The sequence below is a fragment of the Thermobia domestica genome, chromosome 11 (genome assembly GCF_964235325.1).
Source record: "Thermobia domestica chromosome 11, izTheDome1.hap1.1, whole genome shotgun sequence".
In the NCBI taxonomy this organism is placed as follows: Eukaryota; Metazoa; Arthropoda; class Insecta; order Zygentoma; family Lepismatidae; genus Thermobia; species Thermobia domestica.
In genome coordinates, this window is record NC_137464.1 from 226,931,405 (window position 1) to 226,944,190 (window position 12,786).

Sequence of the window (12,786 nt, forward strand, 5' to 3'; positions counted from 1 at the left end):
TATGGTATTTCGGGACTTCGTCGAATACCCGTAATACTTCTTCGTAAAAGTACCTTTTACATCGTTATCCTTATCTTCTGTTGGGGCATGTATATTTAAAACAATAATATCACACCACCAACCCTTAAGAGTAATAAAACAGTCTATCATTAACAACTTCAACCCGTTTAATTGCTGATATTTAAAGAATCGAAATTAAAATGCTATTTGTTGGGTCACATACAGAATAACATTTTAAAAGTTTACAATTATTACTGGAAATTAATGCTGTAACCCATTTCGAACATTTTAATACCACATTATTTCTAATGTATTGAAATTTCATTTCTTATCGATAGTATGAAACGTTACAAATAGTTGTATTCTAACTTTCCTTAACTGTTCTTGAAGTGGATTTGTATACAACCAAAGGTAGTTTCGTCAAGTTTAACAAAAAGTCCAAAGTACGCCTCTTAAAAACATAATGATCGCTTTGTAAAAGAATACACAATGATCGCTTTTGGCTGTTGCAAGGGTCTGCCCAAGCTTCTTAATAAGAATTCAGTGTAGTATAAAATGTATATACTACATACACTGCTGTATACAGTGCTGCTACATACTACATACAACGCTGCTTTTCTTATAAGTAAAAAAAAAAAAAGAAAAAAAGAAAAAGCTTGGTGTGGTAAGTGTAGGGGCGCCGAATTCTACTTCGCCCCCCTACACTTTTTAATTAAACGAAAAAATTTCAAAGAAAATTTTGAAACAAAAATTTCAAAACAAAAAATTTTGAAACAAAAATTTCAAACAAAATTTTATTAACAAAACTTTTGAAACAAATTTTTTCAAACTAAAAATTTCAAACCAGTTTCAAACAAAAATTTTGAAACAAAAAATTTTCAAAGTAAAAATATCAAACGAAAAAATTTCAAACCAAAGTTTCAAACAAAAATTTCAAAAACTTTTTAAATGTTAAACAAAACTTAAAACTGAATGCAGCAAAGATTTGAAATCAGCAACCAATCAGATTGCACGAAAGATAGTGATCAACCAATCAAATTGCATCAACAATAACTGTGCCAGTGTTGTAGCATGTATTCCCTTAAGACTATGAGTCATAAGATTCAATAAGGTTAGCTATGTATCCCTGTACACTACCTCATCAAGGTCAATCACGTGGTACATCGTATTGCTTACGTTTATATTTGGTCCATAGGTTGTAATAATCGAAACCAATGACGCAATTTCATGACAATTCTCAAATTATCCTACAAAGTTTAAATGTACCACTGTCCTGGACTCCTAATCCCATCATAGGTCAATAACTGATCACGTGATCATCCTCATATTTGACAATGATTTACCCAATGAATGAGATACTATCCAATTTTAAGAACAATTACCAATTATTAATATGACAATAAGAAATGTACCCCTCCCAAAATTTAAGAATGGTACACAAATACACCTGTGTCTTATGAAAAAGTAATAAATCCTGTAGTTATTCAATAATAAAGCCGTATCAAAAGATAGGTCAATAACCTTTAAATTTTGAATATTTGGCCATAAGAGGAACACCAACATTTACAATGGGTCCTAGAAAAACGTTTACCGAATTTTGTTATTTGATAATTCCCAAATTTAAAAGGGCACATAAACATATAAAGGTAATAAACCATATAACGTGATAAATACTTATCAAAGGGGTCAATAACCTCCGAAAATTTGATTTTTTGTAGTTCTTTACCCATGAAAGGGAACGATGTGGACCATCCAAATTTATAGTGGTACATATTGAAGACCTGTACGAAGATACCAAATGCTTATATTAAACAATTTCTAAAACTGAGTGAATGAGCCAAGATACCCCTCTCAAATTTTAAATGGTGCATCAATGTACCCATGTCTTATGATAGGAAATGAACCTATATACATGACCATATAACCATATACGGTAATAAGACCGCATCAAACGGGATAAATTGGGCCAGAAACCAAACACGTGGTACAACATATTGCTTATGTGTATATTTTGGCAATTTTTTTTTTACCCATGAAAGGGAACGATGTGGACCACCCAAATTTATCATGATTAGACTTCGGATTTTAAGGCAAATGCCTATTTTGTTCCCTTTATAGGAAGTAAAAAATACTTCGGATCTTTACGAATCATGAGGAATTAAGCCTATTAAAACACTTTATAAGTGCCCTAAAAATGCCTAAAATGGAGTTTAGCGCCTATTTTGGCCGTTTTGGCCTAAAAATGCCTAAAACTGCAAAAAATACAAAATTCCTGTATTTTTTAAATAAACTTTTTTTTTAGTGTTGAGTGAAATTTAATTGACAAATCTGAAGGCAGAGTGAGTGTGTTTGTCGAGGCTAATTTTAGTCTAACTCGTATGAAGAAGTGAAACGCAGAGGGTGGTTGTATGTAAAAAATTGTTTCTAAAAGTTGAGCTATTTCTGCTCAAGGTCAAGCCCATTTGTGAAAGACAAAGACAAACCATCCCTTTGCATCCTGCAGACACTGTACTGAAAGATCTCTATCTCTTTCTGTCTGTCTCTCTTTCCCCAGGGGCAAAACCAAAGCTATTGCTAAGTGCATATCGCAGTAACCAATATTCCCCTCCCTGCCGTTCTGCATTCTTGGAACTATTCCACCTTTTCTCTTCTGTAGCGGCTCACTTCAGCTCTTCTGTGATCCGTTCAGCTCTCTGGAATTTGGACAATAGTTTACACACACACATTCACAAATCAACACACAGCTCTATTGAAGCAAGAATCTCTTCGGGTCTTCGCTTTCAATATTTGGGAAAAACCAAAGTCCACGAACAGAAACGATTCATGAAGTGACGCGGTTCAGTTGACTGGAGTATCCATCCATGTATCATTTTCGGGTCAGTGCAGTGATTTATCTTAAACACGTAGTTCAAGAACGATACATCGTCTCTACAACGCATGAACAATTGGACTCAACGGCTTACAGCCCAGTCACAGATCTTGAGGATTCTTAAAAAGAAGTTTTGTATCATACGCAACAATGCCAAAGGAGAAGTCTTCAAAAAGTACCTTGATTCGCCAGTGGTTGCAAGAATTTCCAGATCTAACATACGATGGAAGAATAATCTTTTGTCCATTGTGCAGCAAGCAGGTAAGAAAAGCTATTTTTATTTACAGAATTTATAAATTTAATTAAATCAATTGTACACCCCCCCCCCTCCTTGTTTCTGTATAGCTAGCTAAAGTAAAACCTTTATCAATGGCAGGTTAACTATTTTAAGAGACAACGTTACTGAGCTGCTGAACTCGTGAAAATCTAATTTACATGGAATTTAGATCAGTTAAGAAAAAACATAAAAATAATCCTGTAACACAGGAAAATCTTTAAAATGTAAAGACTTCTAGCAGCCTGCTTAAATGAAATATATGAACGATGGTTTTGAAAGTGCTAATGGAAGAAAGTGTCTAGACTTACACATTCAACAGTTTTAGGGATTCTCGGGGATCTTGAGAAAAGCGGACATGGCATTCTCGGTTCTTTCCGAAGGACTCCCCCCCCCCGAAAAAAAGCGGTAAAGGTTAAAAACAATGTAAGTTAAAGTTGACATATTGTGTCAGTAACTCCAAAAGGGGTCCTCTTTTCGGAGAAAAATGTTTAATGCCAGCAATTACTCGACAGTTTCAGGAGCTTAAGAAAACATATTTTTGCTATCTCGTTTTTCAAAAGAAAAAAAAAATACGAAAGAAGTTAAGAAAGGCGGGATTCAATTTTTTTTAAATGCCAACAGTTCCAAAAGTTTGAAAGAAGAAATGTGCAATGCCAATATTGATTATCTTTAAAAAGTTAAGGAAACTGGATATATCCTTTCATCCCGAAAATATCTAAAAACGAGGATTTCAGTTTGAAAGAAAAACTAGAAATGTCAATATCTTGAAAAGCATAAAAGATAGGAAAAATGTTTAAAGGCCATTTTTTTTTTTTTTGTTATTTTTCTCGAAAAAGAAAGAAAAGATCTGTTAATAGTTAAATAACGGCGTTTGAGGTTCATAGATTGTCCCAGAACTTGTTTTACGAAGCAGAAACTTGTTTGTCTCTTTGTTTTTTTATTTATCAATTTTGCTCGAGGTGCTACTGTCTATTGTCTTAAGATGCTATTGATTTCCATCCATAGTTACAGACAAATAAATTCCACACAGGGGCAAGAAAAGAACAGTCTGACACTCGTCTAACAAGAATTACAATTGCGGATAATTTTATTTTAGGACAGATCTTAAGAAAGGAAGAATTTGTCTCTGATGTTCTCTCCCCAAAGCCAAAAAAAAAAAAAAAAAAAAAAAGGAATTCTAATCGATTGCTCTCTCTCTCTCTCTCTCCTGATGAAGAATATCCATACACCTTTTGTCGCAGGGCCGCAAGAGACAACTAATTTCCAAAAAAAAAAAATTAAAAAACGCCAATTTTATTTATTGTATCATGCTGATGTTCACGCTCAACTAAGGCATTGCTAATACTTTATTTTCGTTCTAACTTTGGTTTCTGTCAGTTGATAGTTGCAAAAATTTTGAATTTTTGAAATTTTAAAACGGCCCTTATTTTAAATTTTTGACAGGTCACTGATTTTCACACTGAAACATTTTAATCATATTTTGGGGAAAATTTGGTTCAAATCAGTTAAAAATTTTGTAAATTACAGTTTTAAAGAAAATTTTAAAGGGACGATATTTTGAAATTTTTCATGCAATTATTTTGGCATCCAAATCTCAAACAAAATATTGCCAAATTATGTTTTAATTTTTGCCAAGTTGGAGTGTGTCAGCATTCGAAATTAAATAAAATATAGTGCTTAAAATTAAATTAGTTACAGTGCTTAAAATTAAATATTATTTCTCAGATATTGATATACAATTTTATTGCTTCTGTCTGTAAATTGGGGATTATTCTGAAGTAAAATGCTCATCGATTAGTCTTTTATTTGATCTGTTCTGATTCGAAATGGGACTGGGGTATATTGGTCTTTAACGAGGTAGACCAACAAGTTTGCCTTTTTGTCAACTTTAAATCAATAATGTAACGTTCACCGATTAAAAAAAAAAAAAAGCACATTACGACCAGAAAGGCAAGCAAACAGTGATGGTAGTTGTCGCAATTAGTGCTCTCAATCGGGTCAGTTCGGGTCGACTTTTGGTTGGACACCCTCGAGTAACGGGTCGGGTCAGGTCAGCCTAACTCGGGTCACGGGTCGGGTAGCGTTAGACCAACTCAGTTCACCGGTCGAGTCGGGTCACCCGAGATAGTTTGACCCGACCCGACTGGTGAACTGAGTTGGTCTAACGATACCAGACTCGTGACCCGAGTTAGGCTGACCTGACCCGACCCGTTACTGAGGGTGTCCAACAATAAACTGACCCGAACTGACCCGTTTGAAAATACTAGTCGCAATGTACACGAAGAAAATTAGAGAATTTGAAACCGAAATTAAAGTTAAAACGCCACCATCTTCACTAGTTTTGTAAGAAGCATTTGAAAATATATTTCTAAGCGTTTTTTTTTTTTTTTTTTTTTTTAAGGTTTCTCAGGAAAAGAAGTGCCACTTAAAGCAACACATTGATGGTGCTGGACATCTTGCCAAATCTAAAGCGAAGAAACAACAGAAACAGACACAGTTAACTCAGCCTTTTGGATCTGGATCTGAATCTGGAACTGCGAACACATTTAATGCGGATCTTGCTAGAGCCCTTGTCGCTGCCAACATCCCATGGAACACACTTCAAAATGAAACATTCCGACAGTTTTTACAGAAGTGGTGCCAGCAATCGATACCGTGTGAGTCAACACTCAGGAAAACGTGTTTGGATTCTGAATACAACAATACACTTGATACAATCAGAAAGGATATTGGCGATTCCAGCATTTGGGTAGGCGTCGATGAGACTACTGATGCATGCAATAGATACATAGTGAATGTTGTTGTAGGAAAACTTGATGAAGATGGACCTTCAACTCCTCACTTGTTAAGTAGCAAGGAAATTAAGAAAGTGAGTGCCCAGACAATTGCTTACACCGTGAACAAAAGTTTGCAACTTCTGTATCCTAGTGGTGTGGATGATTCTAAAATTCTTCTTCTTTGCACAGATGCAGCTTCTTACATGATTGCTGCGTTTAAGAACCTAAAACCTTTCTACCCCAACCTCATCCATGTTACCTGTGTAGCACATGCTTTTCATAGAATTTCTGAAACAATCAGGAACGAATTTCCTCAAGTCAATGCCCTCATTTCTAACATGAAAAAAACTTTTTGCAAAGCCCCATCGAGAATCGCTGTCTTTAAAGAAAAACTGCCTGGCATTTCTCTTCCTCCACAACCTGTCCTAACGCGCTGGGGAACATGGCTTGAAGCAGCTTTGTATTACGCAGAGAACTTGGACGCTATTGCTGGTGTTGTTGGCGAACTTCCTGGTGTGGAAAACATTGCAAGTGTTTCAGTTTTGAAGGAACTTTTCAAAGATCCCATTCTCAAAAGAGATCTTGTATATATCAAGTCAAATTTTTCATTCTTACCTACGACGATCACTAAGTTGGAAGCTACGGGAAAGCCACTTAGTGAACAGGTGTCAGTAGTTAACGAAGCCGAAAAGAAAATCCAAAGTGCTACGGGGAAAGTTGGGGAAAAAGTGCAGTGTAAGTGGGAAAGTGTAGTGAAGAAGAATGAGGGATTTCTTGTGTTGGTTCGTATAGGGAAAGTTTTGATGGGAGAGGATGAAACCATCCCCGACGAAGTGGAAATGAAAAATGTATCGAAATTTAAGTATGCTCCTGTAACATCTGTCTCAGTGGAAAGATCGTTTTCGGCAGCAAAGATGATCCTTACAGACAAAAGAGAGAGATTGACAGTCGAAAACTTTGAGAAACTGTTGGTAATTTACTGTTTCCAAAATTACGAATGAGCAAGTTGTGTACTGAATGAATCACCTGATTCACTGAAAACAAAAGATGTTAATAAAAAGGGGTATGTAATAATTTATACTATTATTTTTAGAGCCTATTTTTAATTTTTAGCGCCTATTTTCCTATTTTTAGTACCTATTTTAGGCGCCTAAAATTAAACTTTTTGGTGCCTAAAATTCCGAAGTCTAATCATGATACATATTGAGGTCATGTACTATGATAGCGAATGCTTAAATTGGAAAAATTCCAAAATTTAAGGGATTGGCTATGGTACCCCTCCCGGTGTGCATCAATCTACCTATGTCTTATGATAGGAAATGGACCCCTATACATGACCATATAATCATATAAGGTAATAGGACCTCATCCAAGGGAATAAATTAGGTCAAAAAAACCCGAAATTTGAATTTTTGGCAATTTTTTACCCATGAAATGGAACGACATAGACACCCAATACTGATAGAGGTACATACTACGATCCTAGGCTACCACACCAAATTTTTAGATTTGGCAATTTCCAAAATTTAAGGGGGGGTCCTATGTACCCCTGCCAAAATTTAGGGGTGGGCCATGGTACCCCTACCAAAATCTAAAAGGGGTGGTCCTATGTACCCCTAGGTCATTGACCCCGGGCCACATAACCCAAAAATGGGCGCCAGGCGCCCGGGGACGCAAAATTTTGGCGGCGGCGGGCGCCCCCTAGGTCATTGACCCCGGGCCACGTAACCCCAAAAATGGGCGCCGGGCGCCCGGGGCGCAAAATTTTGGCGGCGGCGGTGGGCGCCACGCTCCAGGGGGCGGAAAAATTGCCTCAAGTCCCGCGATTACTACTCAGTATCACAAACATTCAAATTTTGGCAGCAGTAATAGTACATCAGTAATAATGCAAATGGCACATCCAAACAAGGGCGCCGATTTCTCTGTAAATTTGGTGAGGCCTATTCAGATGCAGAAAGCATATATGAGGACTTTAAGACAAATTGCATTCAAATTGTGCCAAATATTGTAAAGTTACAAATACAGTGAAAGGGCTCACATGAGCTTTGGGGAGGGTGGCTCGGCCCCCCAGGATCAGCGCCCTTGCATTCAAAGTATTTTAGTATCTAATACTATGATCACGAAATAGCGGAACCAATGAATAGGAACAAAGTCACAAGCATTAAAAATTTGACTTTTTCTTTTGAAAAGCCTCTATTTCGAAGAACTCAAAGCCTTTATTAGTGGGTGCGCGGTGGTTCAGTGGTAGAGCGTTCACCTCCGGTGCTTGGGGTCCCTGGTTCGATCCCAGCTCTCTCTGTGTGGACTTTGTGTTGTACAAATGCCGTGCTCGTGGGTTTTCTCGGGGTTCTCCCGTTTCCTCCCACTTTCTTCATTCCACCATTCCATTCATCTCTCATCATCATCGTCTCCTTTAGCCTAACCGGCATAATCGTGGGACGTAAAACTCAAAGATTTCATTTCATTTTTCATAGCCTTTATTTCCAATTTGATATCTGAAACCTTTTTGGAGATAAGACAAACAACGGCAAAGTTTGCAACACTGTTCATAAGTATGTAATTCCAAGAACTTGCAATTTAATTGGTCAAAAACTGTTGTTGGGATACTATAAGAGCAAACGAAAGCAACAACGGTTTTAAATTATTTCTCACCAATACGCCATTTTAAATATAGCAATTTTTATCATTTTTTTCATATCTTTCGGATGGTTTGAGATATCAAATTGCTGTAAATGGCATTATGATGTTTATGTCTATTAAAAACCACGTAAGTAAATTTGATGTGATACTTATCTAAACCTTTTTTAAATAAAGTCCTTTGAAAAACAGTAAAAATTTCAATTTCTTGTACTCAATTCCAGTTTCAGCTTGTTTCTACTTGTTCGAAATATATTCATATTATTCGTAGTATTCGACATTATACGGTGTACTACTTTGGATCTGTATTACCCCGCCGTCTCACTTGCATTATTGTTACTGATATAAATTCCTCCAATGTTATTTTTCCGATGTTTGTGATACTGTAGTATCCTTAGTTCGTAACACTGCATAATAACCGTGGTGTTATATGTTTTATGTTTATATGTTTTTCTTTTACATGTAGATTTTAAGTATGTAACAACCTGACGTAGTGCCGTTTAAAAATACTAGATGTTGGGTTAGCAACACTGTTATTCTTGTAGTATCACAGAGTAGGTCAAATATTGTCCCATTGCCGATATTTGATCCGTACAAAAGTTTGGCGTTTTTTTGTTTATTACTTTAACCCTGTACCGGGCATAGTGTATTTGAAGTCACAAACTACGTCATAACACTTGACGTGATGTTAGCGCTTAGCGGTGGTTTTTCTGCGATTCTTCGTGAATTCTTGAGCGTACGGACTTGCTTTCAAGGGTCAACACCTCCACTGGACTATTAACGAACTATTGACGCATCTGGAGTGTCATTTGTTGGAGTACCTACACCGTGCATTGCGATCAGCAGTATTGTGATTTTTAGTTGCGTTGTGTTGATGTTATTAACAAATAGCGGAAGGAAAGAAATTTTGCTGTTGCAGGTATGTATGTAAAGAATACGAATTCGTAATTTGTACTTTGTGAAAATAAATAGTATTTTAGAAATTGATTGAAATGAGATTGTGATTTAAAAGTCACACTGAACGTCAAGATCATGTTTTCCTTCGCTGTAGAAGGGTATGTTCATTTTTTCACTTCAGTTTGCATGGAAAATCCAATGTTACCAAGTCTTGATGATAAAGAGAAAGATCTTAGCCCAAGAAAACTCAATTGAGGTATATGATTTGAAAGTCACAGTCAACTGTCTGTGACTTGTTTCAATATCTTTTGAATAAATATATATATAGTATTTAAGGAGTCACCAATAATTTAGAGAACTCATTATGCTAAATGCTCAGCTTTTATTGAAATTGAAGCATTATTTTAAAAATAATACAACTTTTTTATTTTAAAAATCAATCAATATACATACTGTCCAGAAAGACAAAGTAGAAATGTAATGTTCTTTTTAACTAATTCTTTTGAAATACGTTGTATACAGAGACAATATTTTTTTGTATACATCGATTGATTTCGTACAGTTTAGAACTTCCTTCTTACAAGAGTGTTACATGGATCTTCAATATTTTTATGGAAGTAGAAAGAAAAACCATTAACTGTAGAAAATGATGATTCCGACCTTTAATGAGATAATAGTGACGCTGACCCTGATCATAGTCCGACCAAAGATACGAGTTCAGGTACGATTCTTTGCTGTTTACTGTCCTTTACAATCAGTGGCGTATTTACGATTTTGTTTCGGGAGGGGCTTTGCTAACTTCCGGGGGGGGGGAGCTTTGCCTGGAAATGTGAAAATTCTGCAAGATATTTCATTTACTTTACTATACTAAGTAAGATTTCGGGGGGGGCTTAAGCCCGGAAGCCACCCCCCTAAATACGCCACTGTTTACAATAAATGCCTTATCTACTTTACTGCATTCCTCCTTTTTCTAACTTTCTTGATTCTGATCTAACTCCCTCCTCACATTTTTGTAAAAAATCTCTTCAAATATTCATATATATGTTAATTGCTTTATGTTTTAAAATGTATTCACACGTCCGATATCGCAGTGTATTCAAGCTACAATAATGTATTTCTTGCATTTTATTATATTTTATCGCTCTCATTACACTTATAAAATCTAAATCGATTGTGTAAAACTTTTTTGTTCTACCCTACCTTATTTATCATGCGAGTAAACGTCTCTGCTCTAGGCTAACATATATCAATTGCTTTTGCTTACATAATATGATAAAGACCCATGGATCGGGCTGCCTATTAGCAACAATTGAAAATTGGAAATATATTGTAACGTAGTTGTCTGTCGTATGCTTCTCTCATAACTGAAGTGTGTTTTCTATGAACAAATTCACACACTTTGTATTCGAATGAAAAGTATAACAAGTTGTTCATTTATTATTGTAGATTCCGATAGCAAAAGTAATGACCTCGATTTTTCTGAAACTTCAATTCACAAGCCAGAAACATCATCCCATCAAGGAGCATCATTCTAGCACCCAGGAACATCAACCCAGCAAACCAGGAACATCAACCCAGAAGCCAGGAACATCAATCCAGCAAGTAGGGAAATGGATCAGCTCAGTGTGCTACGTCATCAACAATAAGTCCTATTTGGCGAAGCATTTCTGGAAAATGTTTCTGAAATATATCTATATCCTAGAAAATGTTCCTGGAACATTTTTGGAATATATTCCTTCTACAAATGTACAAAGAAATATTGTCTTGAGTTTCTGTAATTCTATATTTTGTTGTTTCAGCATATAAAATTTGTACTTTTTCAATCATAAATGAAAATTTTTGAAACGTGTCCGTATATGTAGATTTACCTCTATATGTAACCTTACCGTCCGATGTGATTTTCAATACACACAGCTTTTTCTGCAAAGTGTACATTCTTTTTGTTCCAAAATGATTATTTTTTAGTTTCTAGGGATAAAATTATATCCTATAAACAAAAAATTTAAAGCGCTGTTAAATAATTCGGCCGGTAGAGAGTTAAAAGTTGCAACGTCATATCGAGATAAGTGGTCCGCCCTGTATATAAAGAAAGAAAAAAATATATGATATAATTACCTTTTCCCAACACAACCAAGTTCATTATGTTTGAGGAATACCATTTTTCGTAGAAACGCAGCAGTTCTTCTCTTACATCAATTCCCTTTTGCTTTGGGATGATACTCAGGGTGTTTTTGTTCCCTACAACGAGAGATAGCGTGCACATTATTGATAAATGGCGACAATTATATTATATTTTGTAAGTATCGGAAAAGTAAAAATCGAAATTCAAGTGGAATTAATGGAGTCACTTGTGAAAATAATTTTAAAAAAAAAGTTGATACTGTAATCCTATTTTTCTCTGTCTTAATATTACAAAGAAATAATGAAGAAATTTACGGTTCAAAATAAGAATATGGACGCGAATATTTCTAAACCTTAAAGACAAACTGTACTAATTAACAAAGAAAGAATAATCTCTCAAGATTATTTATACATGTGCAATATCTCTAATAAAACGAATACTTTAGAAATTATATAGTTAATGTAAGCGTCATTGCTATGTAATCTTCTATAATGAAAGGAATTACAACATAAACTCTCTAACATCTTACATGCCCTTCCCAATTTAGTTTTAGATTACGTCGATTGAAATCGCTTACCTCCAGTGTTTTGGTATCCAAAAACCCTCTTTACTACTCGCCTATCTTCGCTTACTAGTTTCTAACGTAATTTATGTCATATTGATTTCAAATAATGCTCACATCAGCCCCCAGTTCCTCTTTCCTGCTTGCCTGACTTCGCTTACTGCTGCTCATTCATTCCACAATATTTTCTGGTTGATTACAAAACAAATTTCCTTCCTGTGAGTGTAGGTCATAAAAATGCGAAGTCGCCAATAGAATGACTATTATTATTATTGATGTTATTATTTTAGTGCTCTCAACGGGTCGGGTCGAGTTGAAGACGACCCGACCCGACCCGACCCGAGCTGACACGAATGACCCGACCCGATAACCCGACCCGAGCTGACCCGAGTGACCCGACCCGACCCGAGTCGGGTAGGGTCGGGTCAACCCGTTTGAAAGCACTAATTTATTATTATTATTATTATTAGAAGAAGAAGAAGAAGATTAAATTTAAAATTTAATATGTGTAGAGGTATTACTTCATGCTTCTATATTATTATATGCACGTGAAAGGTGCGATATAATAAGTCTAAATGCATCAACATAATTCAGTCTCCCAATGTATTAGATTTGTTTTTCGAAAAATAGTATAGTCATTGTATA

General features: G+C 35.7%; 3 protein-coding genes across 3 annotated transcripts in view; 2 read left to right on the forward strand and 1 right to left on the reverse strand.

Annotated features, from left to right (window-relative positions):
• Window positions 1-12,786, reverse strand: part of LOC145663760 (insulin-degrading enzyme-like) — a 215,878-nt gene that overhangs the window by 165,799 nt on the left and 37,293 nt on the right. The window contains exon 4 of the mRNA XM_081729848.1: window positions 11,573-11,695. Coding sequence (XP_081585974.1) covers window positions 11,573-11,695 — 123 coding nt within the window. The remainder of the gene's footprint in view (window positions 1-11,572; window positions 11,696-12,786) is intronic.
• On the forward strand, window positions 2,902-9,041 carry LOC145664445 (uncharacterized). The gene is made up of 3 exons (XM_081731132.1): window positions 2,902-3,130; window positions 5,548-6,015; window positions 9,027-9,041. The coding sequence occupies exons 1-3, from the start codon at window positions 3,020-3,022 to the stop codon at window positions 9,039-9,041; spliced, it is 594 nt and encodes a 197-aa protein (XP_081587258.1). The 5' UTR covers window positions 2,902-3,019.
• LOC145664447 (uncharacterized) lies at window positions 9,359-11,263 on the forward strand. Its single transcript, XM_081731133.1, has 2 exons — window positions 9,359-9,479; window positions 10,904-11,263. The coding sequence occupies exons 1-2, from the start codon at window positions 9,435-9,437 to the stop codon at window positions 11,261-11,263; spliced, it is 405 nt and encodes a 134-aa protein (XP_081587259.1). The 5' UTR covers window positions 9,359-9,434.

What these genes read in the sequence shown, in the direction of transcription:
- LOC145664445 (XM_081731132.1), top strand. Translation starts at nt 3,020, where the DNA reads ATGCCAAAGGAGAAGTCTTCAAAAAGTACCTTGATTCGCCAGTGGTTG. An exon ending in GTCCATTGTGCAGCAAGCAG is followed by an intron (nt 3,131 to 5,547) that starts GTAAGAAAAGCT and finishes TTTTTTTTTAAG; the next exon opens with GTTTCTCAGGAAAAGAAGTG.
- LOC145664447 (XM_081731133.1), top strand. Translation starts at nt 9,435, where the DNA reads ATGTTATTAACAAATAGCGGAAGGAAAGAAATTTTGCTGTTGCAG. An exon ending in AAGAAATTTTGCTGTTGCAG is followed by an intron (nt 9,480 to 10,903) that starts GTATGTATGTAA and finishes TTATTATTGTAG; the next exon opens with ATTCCGATAGCAAAAGTAAT.